This window comes from Limulus polyphemus, unplaced genomic scaffold (assembly GCF_000517525.1).
Source record: "Limulus polyphemus unplaced genomic scaffold, Limulus_polyphemus-2.1.2 Scaffold1389, whole genome shotgun sequence".
NCBI lineage: Eukaryota > Metazoa > Arthropoda > Merostomata > Xiphosura > Limulidae > Limulus > Limulus polyphemus.
The window spans coordinates 223015-242804 of NW_013666999.1; the positions used below are offsets into that span (position 1 = coordinate 223015).

The 19790-nt window shown below is 31.6% G+C and overlaps 1 protein-coding gene across 1 annotated transcript in view; it reads left to right on the forward strand.

The window, feature by feature from the left end:
* LOC106463379 (putative adenosylhomocysteinase 3) overlaps positions 1–19790 on the forward strand; it is a 103089-nt gene that overhangs the window by 81296 nt on the left and 2003 nt on the right. Inside the window, exons 3-12 of the mRNA XM_022390850.1 lie at positions 1522–1668; positions 6858–6958; positions 10812–10842; positions 11570–11664; positions 12016–12192; positions 13335–13381; positions 14918–14981; positions 15360–15448; positions 16340–16410; positions 16719–16813. Coding sequence (XP_022246558.1) covers positions 1522–1668; positions 6858–6958; positions 10812–10842; positions 11570–11664; positions 12016–12192; positions 13335–13381; positions 14918–14981; positions 15360–15448; positions 16340–16410; positions 16719–16813 — 917 coding nt within the window. The remainder of the gene's footprint in view (positions 1–1521; positions 1669–6857; positions 6959–10811; positions 10843–11569; positions 11665–12015; positions 12193–13334; positions 13382–14917; positions 14982–15359; positions 15449–16339; positions 16411–16718; positions 16814–19790) is intronic.

A 19790-nucleotide genomic window follows, 5' to 3' on the forward strand; every position in this document is an offset into this window, starting at 1 on the left:
CATGTGTTTGTTATGTGTGTTTTGTTTAATTGTTCACCAAGATTGGGAAAAGTGAAATGCGGATATCATTTCTTCAGTGACGCTTTAATGAACAGCAGTCCATAGCATTGTCTCTTGCTCTGATATATACTATTGAACAAGTGTTATAAAAAATGTATTTTTATAATGTTTAGACCAGAAATCATTCATTTCATGTCCAATATGTGGTTAAATTGTCGACTTTAAGTGTCAGTACGTGAATGAAAATGCAACTTGGATGGCAGTGTGCACCTCGTGCACTCTTTTCTTCCTGTTTTTTGTCGTTTTGCTCATTGATTTGTAGGAAAATCTTCATGCTTATATTTTTGTGAATAAAAATGAAATGGTAAAATAAAATTCCTTTTGGTTTTAATGTTTGTTTACTGTTAAGAGAGTAGATAATACTGAGTTATGCATTTATGAACCATAGAAAGAACTATGTACCTTAGAAACGTTAAAGATTTTATTTATAGGTTTCAACATTTCCAAGTTTCTGTCCACTAACATTTAAAGTAACTTGCAGTTTAGGCTTCTATTAGGACATTCCTCAAAAGAGTTTTACTAAAGAAGGTACTAACTAATGTCCTACTACAAGTTTTATAAGCTTAACCCTCAAAAGAGTTTGACTAAAGAAGGTACTAACTGTTAAACTTATAAAACTTGTAGTAGGACATTCCTCAAAAGAGTTTGACTAAAGAAGGTACTAACTGTTAAGCTTATAAAACTTGTAGTAGGACATTTTGGCATCTACTAGTACTTTTCCCATTAGTATGTTGTTGAAAAAGATTCTAGCCAGTAAAATTAAAAAGTAGTTGCTAGACATTTCAATACTAGCCAGTGTCTTATGTCATTTGTCACTCAAAAAAACTTCAAATGGTTAGTAAAACATCTATATCCTTTCAATATTCAAACTGTATTGATGCAAGTGTCTTCTTTTGTGATTTATATCTCAAGAATGTTTATATCTCTAGCTCCTTTCAATATTCAAATTGTATTGATGCAAGTGTCTTCATTTGTTGCTTGTATCTCAAGAATGTTTATATCTCTAGCTCCTTTCTGTATTCAAATTGTATTGATGCAAGTGTCTTCATTTGTTGCTTGTATCTCAAGAATGTTTATATCTCTAGCTCCTTTCTGTATTCAAATTGTATTGATGCAAGTGTCTTCATTTGTTGCTTGTATCTCAAGAATGTTTATATCTCTAGCTCCTTTCAATATTCAAACTATATTGATGCAAGTGTCTTCTTTTGTTGTTTGTATCTCAAGAATGTTTATATCTCTAGCTCCTTTCAATATTCAAAATGTATTAAAAATTTAATATAGGCTTCTATTCTGTACTGAATTTATCTGATGAGATTTTCTACAGTCTCTGAATAAAATCTACACTTCATAGCTTATTATGATAATTATACTGTACAGGTGTGCTTTTATAGAGTATTTTGTTCATAAAACATAATCGTTGTTTTTAGAATTGTCTAATGATGAAGTCTTTCTTCATTCTAGCATCCTACACAGACACCAGCTCTGATGAAGAGGGCTCGACTCCACGAGAGAAAGTTCAGAATAATTCAAAAGGCTTTGATGATTTTTGTATTAAAAACATTGGTCAAGCTGCCTTTGGTCGCCGGGAGGTAGAAATTGCTGAACAAGGTATTTTCGCTGTTTTTATTCATACTAATGGATTCGCATCTTGTTGACAAGAACTTCTTTGTTTGGAATTTTTTTATATTGCATTGTGATAATTTTCATTTAAGTATTACTGAAATTCTCAAGGAAACAAATTTGATTTTAATCCTACTTAGAGCTGATATTTAGGTCAAGAAAAAGGAAAAGTTGATAGCATTCTTTCCGTCTACTTTGGGCAAACAGCACTTCATGAATCTTTATTTCAAATCTGTTGTGTATATGTAAATTGGATGCTCTCTTCTGTTGTGTAAATGTAAATTGGATGTTCTCTTCTGTTGTGTAAATGTAAATTGGATGCTCTCTTCTGTTGTGTAAAGGTGAATTGGATGTTCTCTTCTGTTGTGTAAATGTAAATTGGATGCTCTCTTCTGTTGTGTAAAGGTGAATTGGATGCTCTCTTCTGTTGTGTAAAGGTGAATTGGATGTTCTCTTCTGTTGTGTAAATGTAAATTGGAGGCTCTCTTCTGTTGTGTAAATGTAAATTGGATGTTCTCTTCTGTTGTGTAAAGGTGAATTGGATGTTCTCTTCTGTTGTGTAAATGTAAATTGGATGTTCTCTTCTGTTGTGTAAATGTAAATTGGATGCTCTCTTCTGTTGTTTAAATGTAAATTGGATGTTCTCTTCTGTTGTGTAAATGCTTCATTTATCAGCTGTGAAATATTTGGTTGATAACAGTATATCTCAGAAAATCAGTTGAAACAAAAAATAACTAAAAGAAACTTTATTTTCGAAATGAGTGAACAACAATTAAAAAGTGGTTATAGAGAAAAACTCGTATTTAAAAGACTATTTGTTCAAAATTAGCACATTGGACCAAATATAAGGCAGAAACCATGGGAAAGAAAAAAAAATGAGTGTCATAATGCTCTTTTTTTAGGTCTACAAAGTCAATAATATAACTGAACAGGCTGCAGGTGGATTAGTTGCAAGAATTAGTGATGACCTTGAGTGAACATCTGGCATGCATCCATAGACTGATACTATCTGGACATCCAGAAATGCTACAGGCTAGAGTAGGGGAAGGGGCCTGTGGTGGTCTGCCTTAGATTATAAGGCTACTATGAATTTTACAGCCCAATTTTTTACCATAATTGGGGGGGGGGGCAATAATGGTATTTCTTCTAAGAACTATCTTTATTGGAATCTCATTTAGAAACAAGTTTTATTCAGGAAAAGTTTGAACATGGCACAAAGTGTTTCAAAAGCTATCTTAGAAAGTGTTCATTATGCTTTCTATCATTCTCAATCATCATATCAAACCTATCCCTAAATACAGCTACTGCAAGAAGCCTGTTCTGGACAATTGTATCCTGATACACATTTAAATTATCAGTCTTATCTTGTTATAAGAATGAGAAATACATAAATGCTAGTTTAAGATAAAAGTAACTTTGGTGTGCTGTATAACATGGCTTTAAGTGTAGTAGTTGTTGACTTGTATTAATGGAATGATGAGTTTTACCATTAAATTACTAACATTGAAAATAACAGACAAAACGTTCAGTCTGACTAATCAGAAGAAGTTGCAATAAAAAATCTGGTGGTACTTATATGAAACTGAATTTGATGTATCTGGATGCTTTAAATGTAGCTTTGTTTTTTGTAAACCCTTTAGTGTATTCTAGATGTACCTAGTTTGAAAGGGTTTTTTTACAATTAACTCTAGGTACCCACACTGAGAGGTTTATCTTAAGCTCATTAGTTGCATTTTTTTAAGGTTTGCCTTCAGGTTATTTATGCTATACAACCATTAGTGTTGACCAGAGACCATTATTTTAGGTAGGCTTTTGTCTGATATTTGGACTAGATTACCTGATCTGTGGTGGTGAACTTTGAACATGGCTTATATTCCATTTATTTCTGCTCTCTTTAGTATCTCTGGGATGGGGATTGTATGTTGTCACTTTATTCTTATGTTGTTGCTCACACAAGTCAAGAAAAAAATTATCCAGTTGTTTTATGTTGTATCTGTGAGTGATCCAAGTTTTGTTGCAATAGGTCATTGAGGTTTTAACTACGTACCTGTGTTATCTTAAGCTGAATTCCTCTTTTGTCTGACAGTTTCTCTTTAAAACGTGTGAAGGTGCTAATATTCTCTATCTCATTTTCTTGATGAGCAAAACATTTATTGATAGGGTGCTTCCCAAGTAAATGAACTTGTCTACTTCATTTAGGGTCGTTTTGTCAATGGTGATTATACCATCACTGCTCCACAGCATATTGGTTTGCTCTTGTCCTTGGTTTCAAGTACGTAATAGCTCATGATTGGATGGTCGTATTTTGACCAAACTTGGGTCATGAGTCAATGGGCACAGGCATCTAGAAATTCTGTCTGCCTCAATCTTGTGAACGTAATACCTGAAGATTGGATGGATTTTATCCAAACTTGTATAACAGGTACTACATACAAAGTTTTAAACTTGATTAACTTTGAGAGATCATGAGCCAAAAGTCAAAAGGTCACTGGTACTTAGAAGATGTGCCCCAATCTTGTAAACATAATATTTCAATACAGGATTAATGGATCACCATAGCTCAGCAATATGTCTAAAGTCTTAAAAAGTTCAAAATCGGGTTTCAGTACGCACGGTGAAAATAGCCAATTGTGTAGCTTTGTGCATAATAACAATTAAATACATGATAGAGAATATATTAAATAACAGATCTGGTTATTTGTTTACAGTTTTCCACTATTACACAAGGTAGTGAACAACTGAACATACAATAACCAGATCTGTTATTAGTGTAATAGTGGAAAACTGTAAACAAAATAGTGAACAACTGAACATACTAATAACAGGTCTGGTTATTTGTTTACAATTTTCCACAATTACACAAAATAGTGAACAGCTGAACATACTAATAACAGATCTGGTTATTTGTTTAAGTTATCATTTTCTGTACATATGTACACAAAACTTTGTTGTTAGGTGTTTAGAAATGGTGAAGACAAACACACCACCTCAAACTTCAGTCTACTTCAGAAAGAACAGGATTCAAGGAAAATTTTCCATGGAGTTACAATATTTGTTAATAATTCAATCGCCAGCCATTAATACACACTGCCATCTTACATCAGTCTAGAGGATTTGTTGTTCGTCAGTGTTCTAGACAAATCTGCCTCCTCAATCAAAATTGTTTTACTGTACTGGTTTACAGCAATATATCGGAAAACATTCTTGTCTGGCCTTTGGCACATTTTACAATATCCGCAAGATACATTTACTGCTTACTGTATAATTGTGGGAGACTTCAACTTTGACGCTTTATCCAAGTTTTGCTCTCCATTGAAGAAACTTATGGGCAACTTCAGTGTCAAGCAGATAGGCACTCGGCCTACCAACAAACCGGGAGCATGTTTAGACCATATCTGGACATTATTCCAGTCAAATCTGTGTCGTTAGTATCAGCTACGTGCTATTTAAACCGTTTCTTAATACACACTCAAATTTAAACTAAACACATCATCAACAGGTACTGTATCATCAAGCTGGGGGGGGGGGGGCTTAAAGTATAACATTAGTTGAGGCATAGGTGTTTTATAAACACAGTTTGCACTTCTGTGGGGTTTTCAGTCGGTTTTTTACCATATAGTAGCCTAAATTAATTTAGTTATGTGAATAATGTTATGACATTTCGTCAAATTCTTTATTCAATATCATACAGCAGACCAACTGTTTCATCATTGAAAAAAAAAGAACCTTTAACATATATATGCACACACACAGATAAAATCATTAAACAGTTGAGCTGTTATATAGTACTGGATAATAAATTAGACAAAATGTCGTAATATTATTCAAATACCTAAACTAATTTAGGTTACAATATGGTGTATTAAAACGGACACAAAACCCCATAGATATTGTATAAACTTCCCTACTAATAAAGACCTAATGGTATTTCTCTGGTTTGCTGACCCAAGCTGTGTTAATGAGCCTTGAATAGGTGAAACTGCAGTCCACAGCAGAGGGTACGGCCTATCAAAAAATGCCTTAGGCCTCTATATCACAGATTTTCTTTTAAATTTCACCTCTGGTGAAAAACAAAAGAAATCTTTAACACTCATACCTAAAACCTGACACAAGTGAATGCATGTTTTACTGAGTATATTTCTTTGTTTAGTTTTCTGTTTATTTAATTTTTTGTTTTACATCTGTTGTTGAACTGTGCATTTGGGTTTGGGGAATTGAGAGATTAAAGAAACTTTTTAAGTGTTTCCTGTTTGTTCCACCAGATTTTGAAGGTGTCATAAACCGATATTTCTCGCTGACATTTAGTTGGACTTTTAAGTTTTCCATGAAGATTTTACTAGAACTTGGAGAAAGAAAAGTTCCCTTTTAGATGATACAAAAAAGGAGAAACCACTAATAAGAAATGTGATATTATGATCTGCTAGGGTCGTCAGAAGAGCATGACAAACCAAAGTACTCCTACAAACTAGTCCATTGAAAAATCAAAGTCAAAACTGTTTTATCGAAATTTAATTCCAGCTCTGTAACAAGTTCCAACAAGTTTATTTAAAATCTGAAAAAACAAAGTTACTTAAAAAGATGCTTATCAAATAAAAGAACATAAGGATGGCATTAGATTATGATATTTCCCCTATCCACCCACCCCAAAAGAATCCACCTACACTGAATACAGTTAACAGGACCACATTGTAATCTGATAAAAACACCAATCTTGAATGCTACTTAGTATTTAATAATATCAGAAAAATCAAAAATTTCTTTACATCAAGATGCACAAACCAGTGATTAGATTAACACAAACATTATTATGTTAAATCATAAAACAGCTTGCATACGGCCAAATTCCTTAAACAATACAGCTACAACTATGACTACACTTAGAATACAAGTATCTCGCCAACAAATCTACGTTACCAAACATGAATCTCTATTACCCAAAATTAACAGTGACTTGAAGAAGGCCTAGTTTATCTCAAGAACAGAGACAGTAGAAGTCAGTAAGCATTTCCACATTGCAATATATATCCGAGTCTTACAAATTGGTTTTAACAACGATTTTTCAGATATAGATAGTTGTACGATCTTTAAAATGAATTCCGTTTTTTTGTGCTTTTGTGAGTAAAACAAACAAAAAAATTACCATTTTGTCTCTCACACTTGGAATGTTTTTACATTAGAAATGCCTGGAATTATGGCTCTAAGAAAGAGAGCTGAAAAAGACAAACCATTAAAAGGAGCCAGAATCGTCGGGTGTACTCACGTGAATGCTCAAACAGCTGTAAGTGCCGAGAAAGTTATGTCTATTAAATATCCTTCTGGTAATCAATGCTGAATTATTGTTCTATTTTTTTATAAAATTCTGTAGTGTAATATTTTTTGTTTGTATTGGTATTTTAGAGAGAAATTTTAGTTCATTCTGTAAATAAACTTTTAGACAGTAAATAAAATATCGGGAAATGTATTGTCATTTAAGTTACTAGCAGAAATGTCACCCTACGGGCAGCTGTTTGTATTAGTAATCGTAGTATTCATATCTCATTATAAGAAACTGTAAAAAAAAAATCAATATTTTCGGATTGAGCTCTTTAGTCATATACAACTCTTTGCACCATAATGATTCAATGTACAGAGCTCAAAATTTTCAGAAATGTTACGATATAAACTGTAATGTTTTTATATATTAAAAGTGGTACCCTTTTTTAAAAAAATTATATATTTTTTTAAGAACTTTCATTTTTTAGTATTACAATTAAAAACTACACCAATAAAAGATATAAAACAAACCCTCACGTACTGTTCTAGTAAAATTCGTGTTCTTGTTGTAAGAAGAGTACTTTTATTTAAAATTATGTTCTGTAATAGAGAAATTGTTGTTGCACTTACCTAATTATTATTCTAATTGTCTCAATCTTGATTGCCCAAAATGTAAATTTTTATGGATTTTTGTTTATGGTGCCATTCAATAGATGGCGCCACATTTCATAACCCTCAATAACCACTTGTGTGTGGTATTGAGATCTTGTATTTCAGCTTATAAAGAATACAATCCAAAAAAGACTGTGAAAGGCGGTAGAAGCTGAGATGTTGTAGTTTTAAGCACTTAACTTCGTACCCTTATTTGATTGATGATTTGTTTTATTTTCCACGACGGCTGACTAGATTGACATCGGTGTTTGGATATTGTTCGATAGATGGGGTATCCCCAATGCATTTGTGTGCTGTTACCACAGGCATTATCCGTTATGACAATAAGTTGACAACAAGGATCGACAACGATATTGCTATATATGATGGGCGATTTCTAAAAATGTTAGTGAAGAAGTTAAGTTAGTGAAAGTGAAATTAGACTGTGTGATTGTTAGTTTAACTGTAACAGGAGATATTCTAAAGTGAGTTCCACACTTTAACAAAGATAAGGAGAATAAGTTGTCTTGGCAAAGGGTGTTCTAAAGTAATTTAACCTGCATGTGTGGACTTTGACGACAATTATTTAAAGTTCTGGATACAACTGTAGTAACCCACGGGGTAGCATAAGTGAACTTATGACAGATTGTAGAGTAAAAAACAGGGAAGAGAAAAATAATTTATTTTATTTATTGGGTTAAAACAAGTCAAACATACGTACAAAAATTCTTTACACTATAGGATATCACAGTTGTATCTAAGACTTTAAATAATTCTCTTTTCTTGTCAAAAGTCCATACAAGCTAATTTAGTTACTTCAGAGAATATATTGTTTTAAAACAAGTGGATTGTGTACTGTTTGTTTATTGTTTGAATTTCTTGACAACAAGTCACAGACACCTACAGTAAAGAATCCGGCCCTACATACATAGAAACTTGACATTTTTCTTCTACAGTTAAGTGTTGGTAAGTTTTATATATGAACCCCAAAATTTGTAATGAAACTAGTAAATGCATTTTGGCAAACATTGTTACAAGATGTGAGTCAGTTTTATGATTACATTGTTGGATTAAAGTATCATGGCTATGGTACTGCTCTAGATTAAGACTTGAACATCTGTTGGATCTGGTAACATTACCAGTGTCAGACTCTGAGTAGTCATTAATAGTCAGAGTACTGCAGTCTTTTAGTAAAGGTTTCACAGTCACCTTAGTGACAGAATGATGTGTGTGAGCCTTATTTGACTGGGCTATACTGACAGAATGATGTGTGTGAGCCTTATTTGACTGGGCTATACTGACAGAATGATCTGTGTGAGCCTTATTTGACTGGGCTATACTGACAGAATGATCTGTGTGAGCCTTATTTTGACTGGGCTATACTGACAGAATGATCTGTGTGAGCCTTATTTGACTGGGCTATACTGACAGAATGATATTTGTGAGCCTTATTTAACTGGGCTATACTGACAGAATGATGTGTGTGAGCCTTATTCAACTGGGCTATACTGACAGGATGATCTGTGTGAGCTTTATTTGACTGGGATATACTGACAGAATGATCTGTGTGAGCTTTATTTGACTGGGCTATACTGACAGAATGATCTTTGTGAGCCTTATACGACTGGGCTATACTGACAGAATGATCTTTGTAGCCTTATTCGACTGGGCTATACTGACAGAATGATGTGTGTGAGCCTTATTCAACTGGGCTATACTGACAGGATGATCTGTGTGAGCTTTATTTGACTGGGATATACTGACAGAATGATCTGTGTGAGCCTTATTCAACTGGGCTATACTGACAGAATGATCTGTGTGAGCCTTATTCAACTGGGCTATACTGATAGAATGATGTGTGTGAGCCTTATTCAACTGGGCTGTACTGACAGAATGATCTGTGTGAGCTTTATTTGACTGGGATATACTGACAGAATGATCTGTGTGAGCCTTATTCAACTGGGCTATACTGAATAGAAATACACGAGAATATGTAAATGGAAACAAATATACCTTTATATCTTAAAAATCTTTGGTATTTATAACCAATTGATAATGCATATGTTGGGTTACAAATATATATATATATGTACACACACACCTACCTTTATTTTGATGAGTTGTTATTCTAATTAAATATTGTCCTTTTCGTGTATATTATGTTGCAAGACTTCAGGTAAGGGGTTATAAATTTCGATATGTGCAATACATTAACTTAACATGTTATATTCATGACTAAAACTTTGTAACCTCTTGTGAGCCACTTACTAATGTGAGAAATGATTAAATATCATTTTATTTGGTCAGCACCATGGTGACCCATACTGTTTTGATGGTATGATAAAAGAACATAATTCAAGTTCAGAAGCTATTTTCTAAATTCTTCTAAGCTACTTGATCGTATATGTAAGTATGTATATACATAAATACAACACACCTTTCTGTGAATACTTGTACATATGGTCATTGCTACTCACCTGTGTGGAGTAGATATTGCAAGCTGCCCACCTGACGGATGCTCCAAGGGTTAGGAGAGTTTCAATCAAAACCTGTCAGTTGTATGAAAAAAGAAACAGTTCTCACTAAATAATCTAATTAACATAAGAAGGTCTGATATATTACTAACTGCAAGGAAGTTCATACCACACAATAACATTAGATATAGCTGTTTAATTATATGTTTCAACATATAAAGTATACTTTATTAATAGTTTCATTTTCACCACCTTTTGAAACAAATAGCTAGAGTATATTTATGCTTTATTAACAGCTTTATAAAACTTGACCTGGTTGTTTGTTAGCACACAATTTCATAGAACCTACCTTTACATAATAAACACATAAACGGCACACCATTTATGTTTTAACACAGTGCTTATGCTTTACTAACACAAAGAGCATAGATTCAAGCTTGCTGTACTTGCATACGGTAAGTAGCTATACTATACAATAAAACAGTGAATAATATATTATTATTACTAATAGTTTTAAGCATTATATACACCTCAGATTAGTTATCTGCTGTTCTCAGTTTTCAGATTGGTGGGCTCAGTGTTTGAATCTGCTAATCTTATTGGTTCAAACACTTCAATGGTTGTACGACAAAGCAATTCTGAAACCAGATCGAGTATAGCCCAGTTGAATTGAGACATATTAGTAGCTTTCTTATGAACACGCAGTCTGAGCATATTATTATTAAGAAAACACATTATTTCTTTTTCTTTAAGAATGAAGTTGCAGCAGCTTTAGCAGAAGCTGGTAAGTTAAAATAATAAATGTCAAAATAACATTTTAATGATATTTGTAGGTATTTGTATTTGTCTGAATTTTACACAGTAGTGCTTGTGAGTTAGTGACACATGTTAAATTTGTTGATGGCTCTGGTTTATTTGTTGTTCTCTTCATAATGGACAGTTGAGACACCCCACTGAATGCAATATTTCCATTCAAGAGACACCAATCTGAGCACTGAATTACTAGTTTGTAGTTTAGTTAAAGAAAAACTAACTTAGGGATATTATATGTCTGTGTGAGATTTACTTGTAATAGAGAAATGTAACAACTCGTGAACCAAAAGAAATTGCTGAAAAATATACTGTAAAAACAAAAAATATTATCTGTTAATCTCTAATTTGAAGTGAAACCAAGTCTTGTATTGAAATCATTATCATAAATTTAAAGAAATTTCACTAAAAAAAGTAAATTTATTTTTTCTGGCATTTAAACAAATACTTTGATCATAAATAAAGAATCAAAAGTTTATTTTATTTTTAGAATATTGCATTGAAAATTATATTTTGTGCTAACAGTTGAGCAATATCTATATATATTTTCATAGATTTTTCTTTGCCATGATCAAAATGTTTCTGAGAAAGTTGTACTGTATAGCATGTTGGGTTGAAATTTCATTTGATAATAAAAGAATAAATAGCAGGTGGATCAATTTGAGAAAGTTAACTTTTTAAACCCTGTATATTCTTCAAAGGCATTTCTGTGTTTGCCTGGAAAGGAGAGACAGAAGAAGACTTCTGGTGGTGCATTGACCGTTGTGTTAATGCAGAAAATTGGCAACCAAACATGGTAAGATGAAAAAAAAGGTCCAAGATTTAAAAAATGTAATAAATAGAAAAACATTGCTTGCAGAAAAAATATTATTATTTTGGGTCAACAATGACCATTCTGATAAGTTCTTAAATTGTGCCAGAGAAAGCTTTAATGGTCATTTACGAACTCCACTGATATTTTATACAATAGAACTTGTACGTGGTTCAAAACAAAATATTTAGTCTTCTGGTAGTAAGAATTGTACAGAAACTAGCATTTTTGATTATGAACTTTCTATTAAACTATATAACAATCACATAAACAGGACAAAGTAATTTACCATTTATTTACTCTTACTGAGAATTATGATTTTCTTGGCTGTTGCAGATTTTAGATGATGGAGGTGATGCCACGCACTTGATGTTAAGAAAATATCCTACATTGTTCAAAATGATCAACGGTATTGTGGAAGAAAGTGTTACAGGAGTCCATAGACTGTACCAGCTTTCTAAAGCTGGAAAACTAACCATCCCAGCCATCAATGTCAACGACTCTGTAACAAAGGTTTGTTAATCATAGATTTTATGCATTGTATGGTAGTAATAAATGTCTTTTTGCAAATTGTTGTTTAACATAATATTCTAAAGCTAGTTTAAACAAGTGAGAGTTGCTAATTATTTTTTCAAATTGACATGTTTAGATTTTACTTCTATAGTTAGGTAGATGAAAGAAAACATGTCCATTATGAATAAACTATATATTATGAGTAATGGATTAGAACAGTTAAGACTATCTACAGTTAGTTGTAAAGATATTGTAAAAAATCTTGCATATTTAGGTTTATAAAGTAAGCTCTGTTATAAAAGTAATCCATTTATTTGTTATGTTACTAACTGGCACCATTGTAGAGTTGGACAATTGCTTTAAATATATATATAATATTTTTCTCATATTAAATGAATAAGTTACTGAAAAATTTCTTAAGTAGCAACTAAGTTTGGAAAGTTTCTTGCAAAAGATATCTTTGGCATGTGGTAGATAAACTTAAAATATTCTTTTAGTCATGAAAAATATGTTTAAAAAGATTGGAAGGAAATTAAATAAATTAATCTTGGCAAACAAAATCATAACCATATTTATAAAAATTCATTTTGAGTATTTCTGTACAGATAATAATGATGCCTGTATACATATATCTAGTTAAGCAGGGCTCGTAGTTAGATCCTAAAGTTCATAGTTTAAAAAGAAGGCTCGTAAAAGTCTCCCTTTTTTTTTTTTTATAAAGAAATGGTTTCTTATACTTTCTATTTTGTAACAAATAGTTTTAAAATTTTCTTCTTTTTTTTAAAAATTTTAACTTTAAATGTTGGTGTTTTCAGTAAATTTTCTATTGACAATACCCTATCCAGGGTCAAAACTGAAAAAGTATTATTAATATTATTGATTGATTTGATATTATTATGTATAATACTCTATTTGGTTAATGGTGTAATTAATAACAATTCTATAGCTTTTGGGTGGAGATTACAAAATAAAAATGTTATTCTAAAGGTTTTTATACAGTCCTTTTGGTTCTCATAAAGTTGCTAATTTAGTTCCTAATTCTGGAGTTTCGGGGCCCAAAAGTTCTTGACTTTTAAACTTTACTTCCTTTATTGCTATGAGTATAAATGAAGAAAATTGACTCTCTGTACCGTTCCATGCAGACAAAATTTGACAACCTCTACAGTTGCAGAGAGAGCATTCTTGATGCGTAAGTTCAAATATTATTTTGTACCACTCTTTACTTGAAGGTAAACTTAGTTAAGGCTTTTTTAATCAATGTGATGAGGGATTTCAAATATACATGACTGGATATAGCTCAGTTGTACAATGTTTTTGTTTAGAAACATTGTGCGAGAAGTAATTAGATTTAATTAAAAGACCTACAAGACAGTAAATATTCAGATCAACAGGTTAAAATACACTGCTTTGACTTTTAATAACTTAGAGAATTATACTTGACCTTCATCCTGTTGTTTTTTTAAATAAAAATGATCCAATTCAGCAAAATTAAGAACATCAGTTTATAAAATATCAATAACTTTCGTCAAATGATAACACCCATGACAACGGTTGCTACCTGCTGTCCTTCATATTGGACATCATGGTATATTTACATAGAATGATTCTTGATCTTTTGATTGCTTTTGTGATAAGACTCGTGTTTACTTTTGTTAGACAAACAATTAATTGCCAATTATCAAACTTAATTTCTTGTGACCTTAAATATTAAAGCTTCCCAACATTGTTTCATGAAAATGAATTTTAAAAACGAAATTATGGTTTATAAACTTGTATATAAAAACAGTGTTTTTTCCTGCTTAATTCCCTCTGTTTAAATTCATAAATAACTGAACTTACTTTTGTAACACCCTTAGCCCTGACAAAAAAAAAAAAAGAATAGTTCCAAAAAAGATATTGTTGTAATTATTTCTCTTTTTGAGTGGTTGTTTTGTAGATTATTTTGCTGCTGGGGAGCAGGTTGTGAATCTGCGGGTGCATTATAAGAGTGACAGTCACTCCCTTAGTTTGGATGGTGGGTTACCATGGTGCTGCCTTCCCTCTGGTCAGTAGTTCAAAATTAGGGATGACAGCAGATGGCTTTAGTAGCTTTGACATAAATGCAAATACACTCGTAAATATATCTGTGCAGGTCTCCCATGGTGAAGGGCCCTAGGCAGCTGCCTTGCCTTAAGGCTGGCTCTGTGGGCTTGTACAGTGTTTTGATGGTGCAGGATGCTGTGGAAGTAGCCCAACAGTAGTGGTACACACATCTAGGCTAACAAATCTTTAAATCTTGAATTAATTTAAATTAGGAGCAGATGTAATTGGTTAATCACACAATATCCTATCATTCACTTTATGCATCCGATAAAGAAAAAATTGGCTTTTCATGATAGAGCAAATTTAAAGCAAGTTTTTGAACACCAACTACAAACTGCAATGATAAATAAAAGCTATTTCCTGGTGATAGCATTCCATTCATAACCCCTACCAAAAATAACATAATCACTAAGCCTGAAAATGGTTTAAGAAGAATATTACAATTAACACTATTATATCATAGTTTGTGTCATCATTTATTTTAAATATACTTATTGATAAATTGATGATTCTGCTTGATGTGTGAATGGTAGAAATTTAAATATATATATATTCAGATTATTATTATTATAGAACTATTGTAGGTCTTGCTTGCAGTATTCAAAGTTGATAAGATTGATTATTTGTTATCTACTTAATCCAGATTGAAACGCTCTACGGATGTCATGTTTGGAGGCAAACAAGTGTTGGTCTGTGGATATGGTGAGGTAAGATTCTGTAAAAAAAAACCTTATTAGTATTGTTCATCTTAGTAATAAGAAACTGGAAGTAGCATTAAATTATATGCTATAATTAAAAAAAAAGACTTTAGCAGGTGGTCACTACTTGATTAAATGTCTTGTAAAATAGAATGAAATGAAATAATACCATGGTTGTTTTAAATGAAAATACTAAATTTGGAACACTAAACTAGTGAACTAAGTATTTTGGATCTAGATAATCTGGTATGGTATATCACCCACAGTGTTTTCAGTTTTTTAGCAGCTCTTGTACAAAGACTTGTAAAACCTTAACATGTGTTATATATATAAAAGTAAATTGTTTAACTTGTAAACCATGAAACTTGTTTTTGTTGATTTCTATAGGTTGGTAAAGGGTGTTGTTCAGCCCTGAAAGGAATGGGTTCCATAGTTTATGTTACTGAAATTGATCCAATCTGTGCTCTTCAAGCTTGGTAAGATTATACTTCTGTGTTATTCAGTGAATTCTTTTTTTCTTCTTACATTTAGTAAGTGAAAAATTTATGTGGTGAATTATTTCTGATAACTACAACCTCTGTACTTTTTGAACTAAGTTTTCCTTTCATGTAATAAATATGAAATATCTGTGCTGTTATGTCTGTGTAATTTCTAGTCAAGTTTTGATAAGTATGAATTTTTTGTATTATTATTATTGTGACGGTTGTATTATTTCTGGTAAATATGCAACTTTGTATTGGTGAGTAAATTGTTTTTTGTTTGACATATAACTTCTAACTATTACTCTGAAGGTTACCAATTTTGATAAATATATACTTTTGAAAAAGAAAAATCATAATTCTTTATTAGTGTAGTATTTTCTCTCTTTTACTAATAACAAAGAATTATGATCTAAGAGAGAAAATACTACACTAATAACAAAGAATTATGATCTGTTGTATTCTGTCTCTCTTAGATCATAATTCTTTGTTATTAGTGTAGTATTTTCTTATTTAACTTGAAAAACCAGTTGAACAAAATGAAATTCTGGTAAGTTCTTTATAATATATGTAGAATAGAAAACCTTTTTTTAAACCTTTGTATTTAATACACACACTTTAAAAATGATAAAAATTCAAATTTTTGGAACTTGCAGACTTTAAAGTATAATTGCTCATTTTAGCTGAAGATAAGATAGATTATTTTGAAGTTTATATATTTCACTCTAGCAGGTAATGGGGTGAAAACGTTTTTTTTTACTGCATATAATGCACTTTTGACTGTTGTCACAGGATACTGTAATAAAATTGGTATAACACTTGTCAGTATATCATCTAAATTTTTGTTACTATCTTAAGAATATTTCATGTTTTATATTTTTTATCTAGCATGGATGGTTTTCGAGTTGTGAAGACCAATGAAATTATTCGAAATATTGACATTTTGATCACAGCAACAGGTATTTTTATGTAATTTATGAAAATTTTATATTTTTCAATGGCGAACACTTAAGATTTAAGTTCATTAGGAGAAAAGTAACAAATTATTTCTATTTGTCAACTAAAAGGTAATCAAAACTGTGGGTACTGTGTGTTTGAAGAAAAAATGGCATTTACCCAATAAATCTTAGTCCTATGCTATTCAACGGATAACCAAATTGAAATAATATTTTTATTTTATCTTCAAAATTGTGAGCATTAGTGGAGTTCTCTATGTAGTATGAAGATGCTGTTCCTAACCCTTGTTTTATATATTTTTTCTTATCAGGTAACAAAAACGTTGTCACCAGAGAGCATATGGATAAAATGAAAAATGGTTGCATCATCTGTAACATGGGACATTCAAACACAGAAATAGATGTGGTATTTTTCCTGCATATTTTTCTTTTCCTTCAATAAGCCTGGTGGTTAGGGTGCTTGACTTGCAACCTGTGGGTCACGTGTTCAAATCCTTGTCACCGAACACGCTTGCCCTTTCAGCCTTGGGGGTGTTATAATGTTATGGTCATTTCCACTATTTGTTGGTAAAAAGAGTAGCCTCAGAGTTGGTGGTGGGTGGCGTTGACTAACTGCTTTTCCTCTAGTCTGTCACTACTAAATTAGGGATAGCTAGTGCAGATAGCCCTCGTGTAGCTTTGTGCAAAATTCAAAACAAATCAAACCTTTCAATAACTTAATGCATGAGCCCTCAAGTGCAGTGGAACTCAAACACTGGTTTGCAAACCAATGAAACAATAATAAAGACAAAAAAGAAAGAAAGGAAAAAAGGCTAGTGAAAGATTGATTTTCATGAAATTTATAGCTCGTACGTGTGTTAGAAATTGGTGATAATGCTGTTTCTTCCTTATTTCATTTTAAAATGGTAAACAAAACTGTAACCCTCTATTCCTGGTTCATGGAGTGGAAAAGGTCTAACAGTCTAATAAATAGAATCACTAATTATATAATTTTCAACTTAAGTAATGAAATCAAATGGCAAGATAAGTATGTTTAAGTGTTAATTTTTTCCAGAGTTAAGATTTAAGTGGCATTTGCTAGAGTCAGAATATTTTTTTTACAAAAAAAATGTTTTAAATACTGAAAAAAAAGTTAATTTCATAAGCTAAATTTGTTTTTAATATGTGTTTAACTTAAGCAATGATTTAATTTACTTGTATTTTAAAGGTTCCTGTTAAGGAAGAAAAATTGTATAAAGGTCAATGTTTCCCCTTTCTTCTTTCATTTGATATTGAATCCATAATGACCTCATTAAATGCTAATCGCATACACTGGTTTGTGGAAGGTAATAATTAACTGATTAGTACTTGTGTCTTTAAATTCAGTATCAAAAGTCTACAAAAGTGGAAATGTATCTACCCTGTTTCAGAATCTTCTTTATCCTTCTTAATCGGCAGAAATCCTCAAACTAAATAAATCCATGTACACTGTTGGACAATTTCCAGTTACCATACAAAAAAAAAAAATAACGATCCAGCCAACTATGGATATGATGCAAGGCAAAAGTATATTAAAAAAGGTGAAATGTGTCTTACCTCAGGGTTTTTTTTTTCTATCCTCCTTGTTGGGCAAACATCTTAAAATTAGGTAGCCTATGTACTCTGTTGAACAGTTTCTATTTACCATACTGAAAATTCAGTAATTGAGCCAGTCAACTCTGGGTGTAGGTTGCTTACACACACAAACAATGGATCATCATTATGATGAGATCTATAAGTATTTGCACATAATTTCAATTACAGATTTAAAATAATCTCATATTGAAAACAGTATTTAATTTAGTCAAAACTCTTTTTTTTCAGTTTGATAATCGGTAACATCTCTCGCACAAAAGGTTATATCATCACATCATGTGGTGAAAATCTTAAACACTGTGATGTACAACTACACCATGGTTGCCAAGCACATGATCACTGATACAAGATTTAGTATTTGTTACTGTTTCTAATTATCTAGTAGTTGAACATACACCTAGAATTACATCTAGGACATTTAACTTGCGATATCACCTCAGATGTTTCTGTTCTTTATGCTTGAAAAAATTTTATATTCTGTTTTCAGGTTTAAAACCATTCTTAGATTTTATGAAAAAGCTTATGTAATTGGTGTTTTACGTTTAGTATATGTTTGGCTGTATGTGGTAATATTGTTTGTTTTGGAACATTGAATTTTATACTTATATACTATTAACAATGGTTTTGAATTTTCCAATGAAATGAAAATTTACAGTTTAATAAGAATATGTACTGGACATGTTTTGATGTAGAATATTTGTACAGGATTATTTCTTTGGAAGAAACCTTAGAACTCAAAATTGGTACATGTATCAAAAGGAAGATGTAAGATTTTCAAAGTACATTTTCCAGAAATTACTAGGGCTTTACCAACAAAGAACCTTGTATCCTGTTTGATGACCACATTTATGATCAAACTGGTGGAAATGCAATAGAGTCAGGGTTAGAATCATTACTTACCACTTCGTTTTTTTGCCATTATGTAAACAATAGTTGGAAAATTGCCCATTGCACTTCGAGCCTATATATTATCAAAATTATGTTTTGTCATATTTAGTGAAGTTCAACATGTTTGTTTTTATAAAATCTTAATAATCAACATAAAAGTATAAGATTTACTGTGAAACAACAGAAAGAATGTCATCTTTTTTTTTATACTGTAATACGTAATAATAATGGAAGTGTTGTGTAAGGAAACACAAACTTATGTTTTAATTTTAACGCTTGGATTCCAGATTTACTTAAAGCAAACTTAAGTAAAATGCTAAATCACCATGCTTGTAAAATAGCTAGCACGTAAGGAATTTAACAAATTAGAATATTTGTAATTCAAAAAAGTTTTCCAAATAATATGATAGCTGGCATTATATGAAATTATTTGGGTAAAGTCAACAATCTAAAACAAAATTCAGTGTTCCAAAACAAGCAATAAATATAACGTGTTACTGGTAATTTCATCCAGTCCTGAGATCTTGTTGTTTTCCATAAATTACCTTCTGCCTCTTGTGGTAGGATGTATGGTATTAACTGAATGTTAGGAGTTAAGTATAAATCAAATAGATATTTAAAGGAGAGATTAGAAGATCTAGACATTGGTGCTGACAGAATCATTACAATAGATGGTTGTCAATGCTTTGTCCTGATCAAATTGTAGAACATCCTCTGAGTTCCATATTGCTCCTAATTGCTACAGGAGACATAGGTTATAACTATAGGAAATCCTATTAAGACATTGTATCAGTACATTGACTTTTTTGTATCTTATGAGGATATAAACATGACTTAGTATATTGATACACATCCTTCTGCTGTAAATGTTTTATACTTAT